The sequence below is a fragment of the Saccostrea cucullata genome, unplaced genomic scaffold (assembly GCF_032062105.1).
Source record: "Saccostrea cucullata isolate Sc308-1 unplaced genomic scaffold, CSIRO_AGI_Scuc_v1 ctg120, whole genome shotgun sequence".
In the NCBI taxonomy this organism is placed as follows: Eukaryota; Metazoa; Mollusca; class Bivalvia; order Ostreida; family Ostreidae; genus Saccostrea; species Saccostrea cuccullata.
The window spans coordinates 762,609-776,314 of NW_026937312.1; the positions used below are offsets into that span (position 1 = coordinate 762,609).

General features: G+C 32.8%; 1 protein-coding gene across 1 annotated transcript; it reads right to left on the reverse strand.

Moving 5' to 3' along the window:
* Positions 1-425: 425 nt before the first annotated feature.
* On the reverse strand, positions 426-13,478 carry LOC134247899 (baculoviral IAP repeat-containing protein 7-like). The gene is made up of 7 exons (XM_062730309.1): positions 13,376-13,478; positions 2,297-3,316; positions 1,877-2,149; positions 1,559-1,693; positions 1,371-1,436; positions 1,112-1,170; positions 426-900 (listed from the first exon to the last, which is right to left on the reverse strand). Exons 2-7 carry the CDS (start codon positions 3,180-3,182, stop codon positions 760-762), a joined length of 1,560 nt encoding a protein of 519 aa, XP_062586293.1. The 5' UTR covers positions 3,183-3,316; positions 13,376-13,478; the 3' UTR covers positions 426-759.
* Between the last annotated feature and the right edge of the window lie 228 nt (positions 13,479-13,706).

The following is a 13,706-nucleotide window of genomic DNA, read 5'->3' on the forward strand; positions in this document are numbered from 1 at the left end:
GGGCAAAACTTTTAATAAACAGATAAAAGTCTTTTCAAGTATGCACAGTTAGGCAGGTAAATTATTAGATAGGATACACCAGAAATTTACAAACATTAAAAGTAGGCTTTGCAATATTTGAAAGAAAGATTCATTAAAAGTAGGAGAACCATTATTTGGATTTTCGAAAAGGTTAGTTTTTTTAAATGCAATCATTGTCAATGTGGTACATTAGATAGTTCGATACTGTTTAAGGTAATGATATTTCAAATCCACTTTTAAAAACTTTTATCTCAAGGGTAATAACAAGAAAGAAAATCACAAATGTTATTTCAAAATTTTCATTAAAAACAGTATGTATACACAAGAGAAACATTAAATACAAAAGTAAAATTCTTGAACATGTATAATAAATGATAACTTACAACCTTAAAATATGCCCTTAATTGCTGAAAAATAATAATAAAACATAAAATTTTAACTTTCATTTGACTACAGTTCTTTGTAGCTTGCTCATTTCAAAATGCTAAATAAGATTTTCGTGTAACAAAAATTACTGACTTTATTTAAATTTGAATATACATGTGGACATGAAATATAACATTTTACATATCTTATACGTTGTTATTAAATACAACAAAATCACTTTGTTATGTCATCTATAACTTCATCAGTCTTTATATATAATCAAAAACTCCATATGAATATAAAGTGAACTAAATTAAACACAGCTCTTCTGTGATTCTTTTCTTCACTGATTTGCATTATACACCTGTATATTTAAACAGGATATGTTTTAACTGTACCTTTGATGAATGCTCTACAGATAGGACATTTGCGCATCGCAGGCGCGCAGTGTGAACAACAACACAAATGACCACATGGCAGAAAAGCAATTGAAACATCTTCTTCCATACAAATCTGTAATTGATTATACATGTATATAAAACTTAGCCCATTAAAACATTAAATCATTTTATAAATAAACATAATTATTATAATAATATAATAAATGTAATAGTATCATTGAGATTTGCGAATAAATACATTTTTAAGGAACTTTCTTTTGCTCAGTTAATTAAATGGAACAAAAATACATGGTTAAATGTGTAAAAAAAACAAATCAATATACCCTGCAAAGTCTTTGTTCTTTGAGCCTTCTGTTTTCCTCCATCAAAGACTGGGTTTCATCTAAATAAGAAGAAATTCAGAAAAATACAAGTAAGACCTTTCTATTCTATAAAATAAGTGATAAGATAAAAAAAATAATGATTATTATCTTTATGGCTCTTTTCTTAAAAATTAGAACATGTCTCAAACTCAGTATTGCAAATCTTTCAGTTGTTATTTTCATTATAAACAACCCTAGAAATAATGAAAAAAAGATATACCATTCAAACTTATGGCTTCTAATTCTCCAGAGAGCTCAGAGGTTGACAACAAGTTGCTTGTTGTGCCTGTCAAAAAGAAATACATTATGATATTTTACAGTCTTCTTTATGTAATATTAACTCTTCGAAATATAAAGCTGCACATTGAGAGAGAGAGAGAGAGAGAGAGAGAGAGAGAGAGTATTTACTGGAATCATTTCCATTGTTCCCTGCTATGGAAGCAGACGTCGGAGATATTGCGGGTTGACCTGGGGATGAATTCAGTGATAGTTCGGCTGACTCACAAGCCAGAACTTCCTCTATCAACTCTACAGTTGTAATATCTGGAATGTATACAAAATGTATATGATTGTCTTGAAAATAAAAAAATGACTATTACATTTTCGTAAATCTATTGTTCTCAAGACTATATTCATTTAAAAAGAAAGCTTCATTATAATAGTCTAAGAAAAATAACTCTAGAATATAAAAAAAATCTGAGAGAGTTAAAATAAAAAAGTAGAAACCTGTTCTTTTCTTGCCGATTTTCCTGTATGCCTCTTTAATTGTATTCCAAGTATAGCCCATTTGATGAATTTCACATGCTGCTGGAAGTTGCTCAAATTCTAATGAGATTTCACTTTGTCCTTGAATAGGGTTATTTTCAAAATCTTCTTGTACGTTCTGTACCAGTCTTACAAAATCCATTCCTCTATTTTGAATCAAGAAAGGACATTTTGGAAACCATCGCGCATGCTCTACCCAGGCGTCGTCACCAGGTTCCCAATTCCTCAAGCCACCTGAAAACAAAGACAGAAGAAAGGTAACTGCTTTCTACTAGATTCTCATAGAACCAAATACAGAGCAAAAGCTACACATATGTTGACAAGAAAGAATGCCTAAGAGAACAAAACTATATTAAGTATCGTATCATCAGAAAAGATTACCTCCGCAGAAGAAACAACGGACGTAGTCTCCATATCCAACATAAAAGAATCCTGCGAGACTAAGGTTCCTCGGTGTCTGTGTTAAATGTGACGGCCACTGCTGGTAACTGCTCACTCGAGTTGCCATCACAGCGTAGCTTGGGTATCTCGGTCTCTCAATAACTATTCCTAGAGGCTCTAACGTTTCTTTTAGTTGATTATGATGTGATGTTGATGGAGTTGGAATTTGGTGAATGGCATTTGTTTGTGCATTTGCATTACAGCTGTTATATTGTTGTATTTGTGTTCCTTGAGGTCTTTGTAGTGAACGTTCAGAATGGTTATTAACAGTTACAATTGATGTTGATTCGGTATTTAGATTATTAGGCCTACAACTTTCGTTTGATCCTATTGGAATGTTAGACTCGTTACTTCCCCGCACATGACGACAATCTGGAGATAATTGTCGGTGTAACTCTGTGACATTTTGTCTTGTCCAATTAGAATTATGAACTCCACATGAAAAGCAAACACATTCGTGGTTTCTTCCCGTAAAGTAAAACCCTGAACGAGCGAGTCGGACAGGGCTCTGTGTTAAAGTCAGAGGAAATGTGGAATAGGACCTCAACCGCAGCCATTCATAGCGCATCTCATTTATAACTTCCCCATTCTGAAGCGAAGCACTGAAATACGAGTTCAAGGAATCTGGTTCTTCAGATAACGGCAATGTTATCCAAGAAGGCGAGTATGCATGAGTCAAACTATGAAAATTAAAGTTTCCAGCCACAAAGAGTGGTATACAAAGTACTTTGAGTTTTGGGCTTCCAAAGAATGTTTTTCTTATATAATTACAAAAGAACCCTAAAATAAAAATGAGTGTAACTGCAAGTATTAAAATACTAATCATCTTGACTGTTTACTCAGATCGACAATTTTTCCTTTTGCACAAAACTTCTAAAATTTTCAAGGAAATGTTCGGTTTGGTATCTAGATCTGTTCTTGTGAAACATTCAAAGAAGGCCTTGTGAGTCATCTCTGAATCTGAAATGATAGGCAATAGTATTTATAACTAATTGAACATTGTTAAAGCAGTAAAAATGTAAGAAAAACGTATGCTTATTATTTTTAAAATTAGTAATCTAGCACTATAAATGTAAAATTGTTGTTAATCGGCGTAAAAAATTTCATATTTAGACAATTCTTTTCTTTTGTAAGTTTATGAATAAATACAAGTCAAGCAAACAAATAGAGACAAATTTATCGTAATTGAACAAAATCATCAGATTTAAATTAACTTAATTCATTCAGTTATATTTTTCATTAGAAGCCATGACAAAACACCCTTACTTGCCACCCATTGTGGTGGAATGCAGTCACCAATGTGTTATACACATGCACTTTTTAAAAATAGACACAATGAAATTTCTTAACGTAAGACATATTTAAATCCTATTACATCACAGATATCATAAAGGAAAAAAAAACAAAAGAAAAAATTTGCAGATAATGAGATGAAATATTTTTTAAAGTAGATATCTCAACAACTCTAAACTTAATAGATTAATATTTGGATATATATAATATCTTAATGTTTAACTGACGCTGTTTACGATGTGAGGAGCCAAGTCACATGTGACTTGGATAGCTTAATCAAACGTTTATAATACGAATGTTATGGTAAAAATAGAAATTACATCTAATTGATACCAATACAGCACACCATATATTTTAAGGGTATTTCCAGTTCTATTTTTACTTTATTATTTATAATCGAACTTTGCTCAATTACGCAGTTAAATAGACCGCCAAGACTCATTTCAAAACAAAAACAAAATCTGGAGAAAAATATGTATTGAAAAAAGAACCAAAAGAAATATTATTCTTTCTCTGTCAACTTTGATATACACGTATTTTATCTCCTTCTATTTTTCCCATATTTTTGTCATGTTTTAGTGAATTTGATACAGCTGTTATACAAATTTTATATACCTCTGACCAGTCGGTATATATATAAATTGTAAAATCTTCGTGAACAGTTCAATTGTAAATCAATATTGTGTAATATAAAATTTTTAATGCCGATGCTTGTCATTTTCTATGAATATTTAAATTGACGAAATTCGCAATCATATTATTTATCGTAACTAAAAACATTCTTCCAATAAAAAAAATTGACCTGTTGTCGCATCAGTTATCCGATGAATATTGCCTGCACATACGTGTCTCAACCCTTTCTTTCAATGTCAATGAATTATACTCACATTTATACAAAATATCCATGCAATCCTCGTTCAATTTTGCAAGCAAAGTCGCATTGCACAATATTTATTTAAAACGTAAAAGGTATACGGTATACGGAAACCCGTTTGGATATTAATCATTAGCTACATGATTCATCTCGTATAATATACAGAAAAAATGGGGAATTGATTTAAATATTTATATGGCTGGATTAAGTTGATATAATTTTAAAATCCTTCTACTGAAAGCAATTTCTTAATTTAAATTTTGGAAAATCCTACTCGGACAAAATATTTATTTATATTAAAACAACATATAGGGCCTATTGAATTTCAATCCTTTTGAAAACGAAAATTCAAAAGAATCTTCATTCAAATGTAGTTAAAGTAATACATGTCTATGTGTTGAATGTAATTTGAGCAAGGATATTAATATATGGTTTGAAGATATTTTATTCCACTAAATGTATACAATGGGATTGAGCACAACTTCAACAAGATGTGTTTTTGAAACACTGATGTCAACGTATAGCAACATATCGAAGGTTAAGCTTTAAATTAAATCCAGATCAAATATGTGATACTTAACGTAAGGCCTTTTCAGAAAAAAAAAATACAAATGTGAAATATAAAACCCGAGCACCACCTGTTCAAAGGTTATAACCAAGGTAAACGTTTTTAAATGTAGAACAAACTCTGGGGTCAAGGTCAAAGGGTCAAGAATGTTGGCTTCCAAAGAAAGGCCTTGTCTAAAAGATTACATATGGGAAGTATGAAAGTGCTGGCCCTTACCGTTCAAATGTTACGGCCAAGGTTAGAGTTTTGTAAAAAGTAGATCGAACTTAAAGGTCAAAATCCAAGGGTCAAAGTTGTTTATATCCAATGAAAGGTCTTCTCACAAGGATTACATATGTGAAATATGAAATCTCTAGCTCTTACTGATCAAGCCCCGTGGGGATCCGGGTTAGAATAGGTCCTCAGTACCCCCTTGCTTGTCGTAAAAAGCGACTAAATGGGGCGGTCCTTCGGATGAGACCGTATAAACCGAGGCCCCGTGTCACAGCAGGTGTGGCACGATAAAGATCCCTCCCTGCTCAAAGGCCGTAAGTGCCGAGCATAGGCCTAAATTTGCAGCCCTTCACCGGCAATGGTGACGTCTCCATGTCAGTGAAATATTCTGGAGAGGGACGTTAAACAGTATACAATCAATCAATCAATCTTACTGTTCAAAAGTTATGGCCAAGGTTAAAGTTTGTAAAAAGTCGGTCAAAATCCAAGTTCAAGGTCAAGGGGTCAAAGTTGTTGATATCCAATGAAAGGTCTTCTCACAAGAATTATATATTGAGTGAAGTATGAAAGCCCTAGCCCTTATTGTTCGAAAGTTATGGCCAAGGTTTAAGTTTTTTCGTAAGTACGGAAATCTCCAAGGTCAAAAGGTCAAAATTGTTGGTTTCAAATGAAAGGTCATGCCACAAAGAATTGATATTCGAAATTTGAAATTCCTAGTATCTACCGTTTAAAAATTAGGGCCAAAGTAAAAGTTTGGATGTTTTGTTTAAAAATTGATCAAACTCAAAGGTAAAGGTCAAAGGGTCAAAGTTCTTGATAGCAAAGTTCTTGTCAGAAGGATTAAAGATGTGAAGTATGAATGCCCCAGTTTTAACCTTTCACAAATTTTGGTCAAGGTTTTCTCTTAAAAGTAGGTCAAACTCCAAGGTCAAGGTCAAAGAGTAAAACTTCTTGGTATTCAATAAAAGTTCTTTTCACATGAATAACATATGTGAACTATGAAAGCTTTAGCCCTTGTCCTTTAAAAGTTATGACCAAGGTTAAAGTTTTTACATAAGTACAAAGATCTCCAAGGTCAAAAGGTCAAATTTGGTGGTATCCAAAGAAAGATCTTGTCACAAAAAATATACATGTGAAATATGAAAGTCATAGCTCCACTAAATCTAAAGTTATGGGCAAGGTTAAAGTTTTTGTGGACAACAGACAGACGGTCGGACACGACAAAAACAATTTTCCCCGAAACTTTGTACTGTTGTACGTCTGCAATTTACATACAGGTATACTATAATTTTGTGAGTTTCTTGTCGTATATATGCAGAAGCTTTACACCGCGTGTCAGGTATAATCTCAGATAGGTAATCTAGCTGGTACTAAATCGTTGTGAATTTTATACATGGTATTTATACCCCCCGCTTGAAAAGTGGGAGGGTATATAATAATCGTTATTTCCGTCCGTCCGTCCGTCTGTTACGCTTTAGGGTACCCATCTCTTATCCGCAACTCCTCTTATACCACTGAGTAAAATTTAATGAAACTTTTACAGAATCTTTATTACATATTGCCATTGTGCACCTCCTATTTTACTTTTTGATCTGACACATATTTTGGGTTTCCCGGCCACGGCAAAACATGGACTTTGTCATCAGTTATAACCATATGGGAGGCGGGGGGTATCATTTAGTGAGCTCATTGCTCACAGTACCTCTAGTTATACTTAGGATCTTATGTCTATCGCTGAGCGGTTCCATACCTGATTCAAAATACAAAGAATCTCTAGAAGCGATCCGAGTAACAATCGGAGCTGCATGTAGTTGCAATTTCTCTAATTTTTCAGAATTGATGGATAGACAACCACCCCATACAACTGAAGCGTACTCGAGTTGGGGATGGATAAATGAAGTATACATGAGTGAAAGGGTTTTTCGATTTATTTTGAATTTAAGTTTTTTTTAATAAAGCAGGATTTGCCTTCATCAATATTTCTAACAATAATATCATATGTTTCTAACAATTGATATAGCGTAGAGTGACCAAGTAAGAAACCAGCCTGGTATTTATAAAGAATATTGTTAATAAAAAAAATAGTTGTACAAGTGTTTAAATACAATATACACTCCATCACTTTACAGCTTAACAATGAGACAGGTCTAAAGTTAGATAAAACCGCAGGATCATCTTTTTTTTAAACAGAAGGATTACAGTTGCTAATTTCCATTTTTTTTGAAAAACACAGTCTTTCAATGAACGGTTAAACAGTAAGCACAGAGGTTTAACAAAAGTTAATATCGTTAATTAATATATCTGACGTTTTCCCGGCATATCTTTTACGCAGGCTCTTTATATTTTTGGTGGCATATTCGGGTTAATTTTCGATATTTGCGAACCAAATTAAATGTCAAACTCACAACTAATCAGAGTACGTACAATACCTATACCGTAGAACTTACCAAAATTTTTATGGTTCGTTTATAAAATACGTATAATTGATGCATTCAATCCACTATAAAAACATTTTATCGGACTGTCGAGATTTGTCTTCATTTATCCTGTATCGAAATGTGGAGTGATGCTTTCTTTTCATCGATAATGGTGAGTACAAGAAGCATTGTGCCATTGATGAATTGTAAATTGTAATTAAATTCGCTGTGCATTTTTGCAAGTATCTAAAATCATCTCCGACCGGAGACGGCAAAATTCCATGTTTTCGGAATTTCCATGATAACAAAATTATTAAATAATATTGACACGAAAAAAATACAAAAAAAATTTCGTCTAACTCGTGTCGCACAGCGGCTAGAATTGAATACCTTAATTACCTTTCGTTGTCTGTTCAGCGTCTCCATATGAGTGAGAAATTCTCGAGAGGGACGTAAAACAATATACAATCCATCAATCAATCATTGTCTGTTCGTAAACCTGTTTTAACACTCGATAAATATTGGCTAATAATAGAACTTTCCATTATGATGCACAATATGCCTGCAAAACAATTTTTCCCGCTATCTATTACTGGGAACCGCTGCAAAATATAATTCTGAAGATTGGATGTATCCTGTCTTATACCCCATTCATACGACATGATTTGCAAACCTCAGTATATTTCACACATAAGTAAATTTACTCACATGGGCAATTTTTGTCGTATGAACTGATTTACTCATATGCAAATTCTGCACAGTTGAGTAAATTTACACCTGATCAGGAACAGGTGCAAATTAACTTTTGCATACACTATGTTGCAAATTATAAGTTCGTGTGTGTAAATTTTGTCGTATGAACTCGCAGCAAATTTACTTATGTATGTATTTTGTTATGTTTATTGCATAGTGTTGCTTCGGTTGTGTAAGCATTGGTGTGTAAAATACCAGTCGGTAAACATGGTGGCTAGAAGACAAAAGTGTAAACAAGCAACCATTATCTCCTCCGAGATAATTTTTTTGAATTTGCAATAACTAGGGGGGGGGGGGGGGCATCTTGCACCCTTTCCGGAAAACCTTTGTTTATGTCTCTTAAAAAATATAGCCGTGGTCGCAAACACCTGCCCTGTAAGATCAATAAGTAGTGTCCTTATTAATTCGTCTCATTGGGAATGTTCCGCAGCTATAATAAGAACATGCATTTTATCAATTGCTAAGGCACCATTACCGTTTACCTCTTGATGAATATCATCTACCTTTCTCTATTTTCCTATTCACATATTTGTATCACTGTTAGTTTTCTTTATCCTTTTCATTCTCCTGGAAAATACATAATTATAATATTCAAGCAAATATTTATACTCCCCGCTTGAAAAGCGGGAGGGTATATAGTAATCGTTAATTCCGTCCGCCCGTCCGTCCTTCCGTCCGTCTGTTACGCTTTGGGGTACTCATCTCTTACCTGCAACTCCTCTTATACCACTGAATGAAATTTGATGAAACTTTCACAGAATCCTAATTACATATTGCCATTGTGCACCTCCTATTTAACTTTTTGATCCGACACATATTTTGGGTTTTCCAGCCACAGCAAAACATGGACTTTGCAATTATAACTATATGAAGGCGGGGGTATCATTTAGTGAGCTCATCGCTCACAGTACCTCTAGTTTATAATTGCCTCGCACACTTGTTGTACTGTATATTTCCCAACACCAAAAGATTCCAATCGTCCTATATTTCTGCTAAAGAGGTCAACCAGTAAAAAGTCATTAAGTTCGTTTTTTTTCGTACCAACAAATCAGTGGATCAGACTTCCCCCCTCTAGTTTCTTTGAGGAACATTCAAAAGTTAGTCTTATACCCAAACAGTAAGGAAATACTTTAAGTTTTTTTGTATAAAAATTCATAATTCTGAATCTGTCCATATCCTTCTTTTATATTAAAATATGGGGATTTACTAACAGTACTTAAATTTCGTCTGAACGCATAGCAAATTTACTTTTACTGACGTGTGTATATTAACTTATTTTTGCACACGTAAGCACATTTTCGTCGTATGAATGGGGTATTAGAAAAAATATGGTTCAGCTAATTTTCGGGTTTTTTTTGGTGAATTAGAAACAATTCAGTGCATCATTGATGTTTTATTTAATTTGACATTCTATTTTACTTACATATTCTAAATACATTTGAAAAAAAAGGTTACATATTATTTTCAAACCCTATTACAGGCAGCAGGGATTGCCGAAGCAACTGGGACAACATACTGCAAAGTTGTTTTTCTCTACGACAGAGACCTAGTTGATATCACCTTTGTGACAATTTATAACATTCATTTACTTTCGTTTGGTGGATTCCCGTTTTCATCTTACCGTAAACTATTTTTCTGTTGAGTATAAAAGATAAAAAACTATCCATATTTTGCAGTTATGCCGTAAAGAGCCTATATTTATTACATATAACAAGTAATATTATGACCGTGGAGTAGCAGTTTTGAATTTATTAGCTCAGTTGGACCAATTTTCCGTGAGCAACGATTGACATTTAACTTTATTCTTATCTTAATTTTTTCATATTACAATGTATTATATTCAGCAGAAATAATAGTTTAAGGTAAGATGAAAACGTGAAACCACAAAACGAAAGTAAATAAATGATATAAATAGTCAAAAATCTGATATCAATTAGATCTCTGTCATAGAGAAAGACAACTTTGCAGTATGCTGTCCCAGTTGCATCGGCAGTGTGTATTTGTTTGTACAAATTTAAATCTTTTTTTATCAAAAAAGAGACCAGGGTAAATTAAATAGAATTGTATTGTTGATTTAAATCTATAAATATCCATGCACACAAACCTATCACTCTATAACGCAATTATAAAATACTAAATGATTATTACAGGTAACCGCGTTTTAGGCAAGTCAAATGAATCATGTGTGCATTAAATGTTATCTTAACTGAATTCAAACATTATTTGTCAACCAACTGACGTCAACGGATACCACCTTTAAAGAAAATGTATATGTCAGAGTTTTTTACCTTTTATAATAGCATGTAAGTTATCAGGCGTGAAGGAATATTATAAATTCTGACACTTCGAGTGGTTCTGGTTTATACAAGAAAAGGGGTGCTCTGGAATAAGTAAAACTTATGCATTTTAAAATTTGCTGAGTGCTGAATATTTTAATTGAACTGGAATGAGAAAATAATGCGTCAGTGATTGAAACACAATTGTAACACCGTGCATATCATATTTAAGAAGTCTTTCTACATTTCGTATGTAGACCATCTCCGCAATTCCTTCTTAACAGAACAATGCACGGATCTTACCAAAATTCGTTAAGGAAAGGTTTCATAATCTGAATATGGCTTCATCTGTTTCAAATTTATCTGAGCTCTGGGAAGAGGATTGTGTCAAACAAGGATTAAATCAATCCTCCATTGACCTACTAGTTTCGTGTGGATATGAAAGTGCTGATGCCGTTTCCACACTAACAGAAAAAGATATTCAGGACTTGGGCTTGCCAATGGCACAGAAAACAATTTTGAGAAGATGGGTAATAAAGATCTTGCGTTCAAAAGGTGAGAGTGAAATCTCAGTAAACGCATTTACGGGGTGTTTCAATGAAACCCTTAGTGAACAAGACGAAGACAGGAGTAAGAAAAATATTACAAATGTACATCCTATTATACGGACAGAAAACTCACTCAGTTGTGAGTCCGTGCAAGGTAAGTAAAAATCTGTATAATATACATGTATTACTATAATCATGAAAGTCTTGATCCTAATTCTTGTGTTTGCAAAAAGTTAAATTTCCTTAATTTACAGCCTCTTGTATCTTGTCTGAGGATAGCAGTAACGATATGGAAGGAGAAACAGATAAATTAACGGATTATACTGCAAATCTTCCACCAATTATTAATAGGTAATTTCTTCAATGGATGCTATTCAAAACTTTAAAAAAAATTATGTGTAAATGAAAATAAAGTAGAATGAAAAAAAACTCGTTTCTTCATACAATTTAAAGATAAATATCAAAAAAGTTTTTCTCTTAATACATTAATGATAAATATCTTTTCAATAACCGTATAAATTTGTCCCTTTACATTCATGGTTGCAATTGTACTTTTTGCAGCAACATGAAATTGTGTTTTTCGGATTATGAAAAAGCTATTACAAATTCCACTGGGATAAAGGAACACTAATTTCAAATAAACGTAAAAAAAGATTAGCCAATCAGTAGCGTAGCATCGCTTCTGAAAGGGGAGGGGCAGCTCTAGAGAAAAACTCAACTAAAAAAGCTTGACAATGTCTGAAAAACTAGGTTGTCCATCTCCCGCTCCCTGATGCTACCTGCCTGTTAATACCTTAGAATTTCAGTTATTTAAAAGAAACTAGTTCTCATAACTGATTAAAAACAAAATTGTGCAATTCCTTAGGTTTCCGATTACGCCCGATCTCACTTGAAAGTTGGGTGACTAATAAAAAAAAGAGAGACAAAATCGAGGTGACTGTGATGAATGGGAATTGAAATAATTGTTAAACAATACAATGGGTTCATGAATATACATTGATCTGTATATTGAAAGTAAGTTTTGCTAATAGACTTACAAATAAGATGTTGATTTATAACTATGGTTATTTGATTAAAATATACATGTATAAGTAAAATGGCGCGCTTTACCATGTTTAAATATTCTAAATTCAATAAAGCTTTTAAAATCATTTGATCAATGCATTTCAGTGAGTAATTTTATATATACATTTTTTGTATTAAATACCAATAAACCTATTAAGCCTGTTTACATATTAATAAAATAACATATTAATACAATACATCAAAGTGACGTTGCTTTATTCCACGTGAGGAGGAAACGTCGAATTGTTTTTAAATAAAAAAATAATAGGGTCTGCATACCAGTATATTTAATATATATTTATTTTTTATCCTAAACTAAATAATAGAGTTTTGAAGTGTCGTGTTAAACAGTGTAAGCCTGTATATTAATTATCAGTAGTAAATGTAAAATATATAATTTTTCGAATAGTTTTGCTATCAGTAAATAAAAATATCAAGTCCCCTGTACTTTTGCGGGATATCATTTAGTACTTGTATATAAATATTATCTTTGGAAGAATAATATTATTTCTTTTGTGCATGTAATGAATGGTGATCAAGTGTCTGATTTATATATATTCATAATGATTTTAGTTTGGTAAAAGAAGAACTTATATCAACAGTGAAAGAGAGCTTGGATGAAAGGAAGCCATGCGGTATTTCACCGAAAGGTAGAGGTTGTTATATGAAACAAAAATTTCATTAAGGGTATACATTAGCAATTAAAACAATGAGAATATAATTTTACACACGGCTTAGAAATATCTTATCTCATCAATTATGCTAAATATTGATATATTTTTCATACATTGTACTTAGATGGGAACTCTATCGTCATGAAAAAACAAACAGATGTTAGAAACACATCGAACTGTATCATCGCCGACAATGTTCACATTGTACGAAACGAATTTTCAATTAAAGAAAAGGCGAAGGAAGAACAAACGCTGGCAAAGAACATTAAAGGTACTTATATCAGTATAAGTAGTTTTATTTATTCGGTATGCCTTTAAATGAAAGGTTGTATAGTCACCCGAGCGGCGCAGTGATTAGAGCGTCTGCTCTTGAGTAGCAGAGTAAGGAGTCAATCCTTACGTCGCGGATTCCAACATCCAATCCCACTGTGGGGCATGGAGACAGGTTCTTCGAATGAGACCATTTAAACTGAGATCCAGTGTAGCAGTCGGTCCTGTAACGACAAAGATTCCTCTCTGCTTAATGGCGCTATGTGCCGAATATTGATCAAAATTTTAATTCCTTACTGTTTAAAAATTCTCAAGAGAGACATTAAGCAACATCAAACAACTGAAAGATTGTCTTCTTATTATTAGACGATATGGTGATATCCCATTAAAACAATTTTT

Coding starts and splice junctions, on each gene's coding strand:
- LOC134247899 (XM_062730309.1), bottom strand. CDS start 3,182: ATGATTAGTATTTTAATACTTGCAGTTACACTCATTTTTATTTTAGGG. Junction 2,150..2,296: donor CCGTTGTTTCTTCTGCGGAG/GTAATCTTTTCT, acceptor CTTTGTTTTCAG/GTGGCTTGAGGAATTGGGAA. Junction 901..1,111: donor AAGAACAAAGACTTTGCAGG/GTATATTGATTT, acceptor AATCAATTACAG/ATTTGTATGGAAGAAGATGT.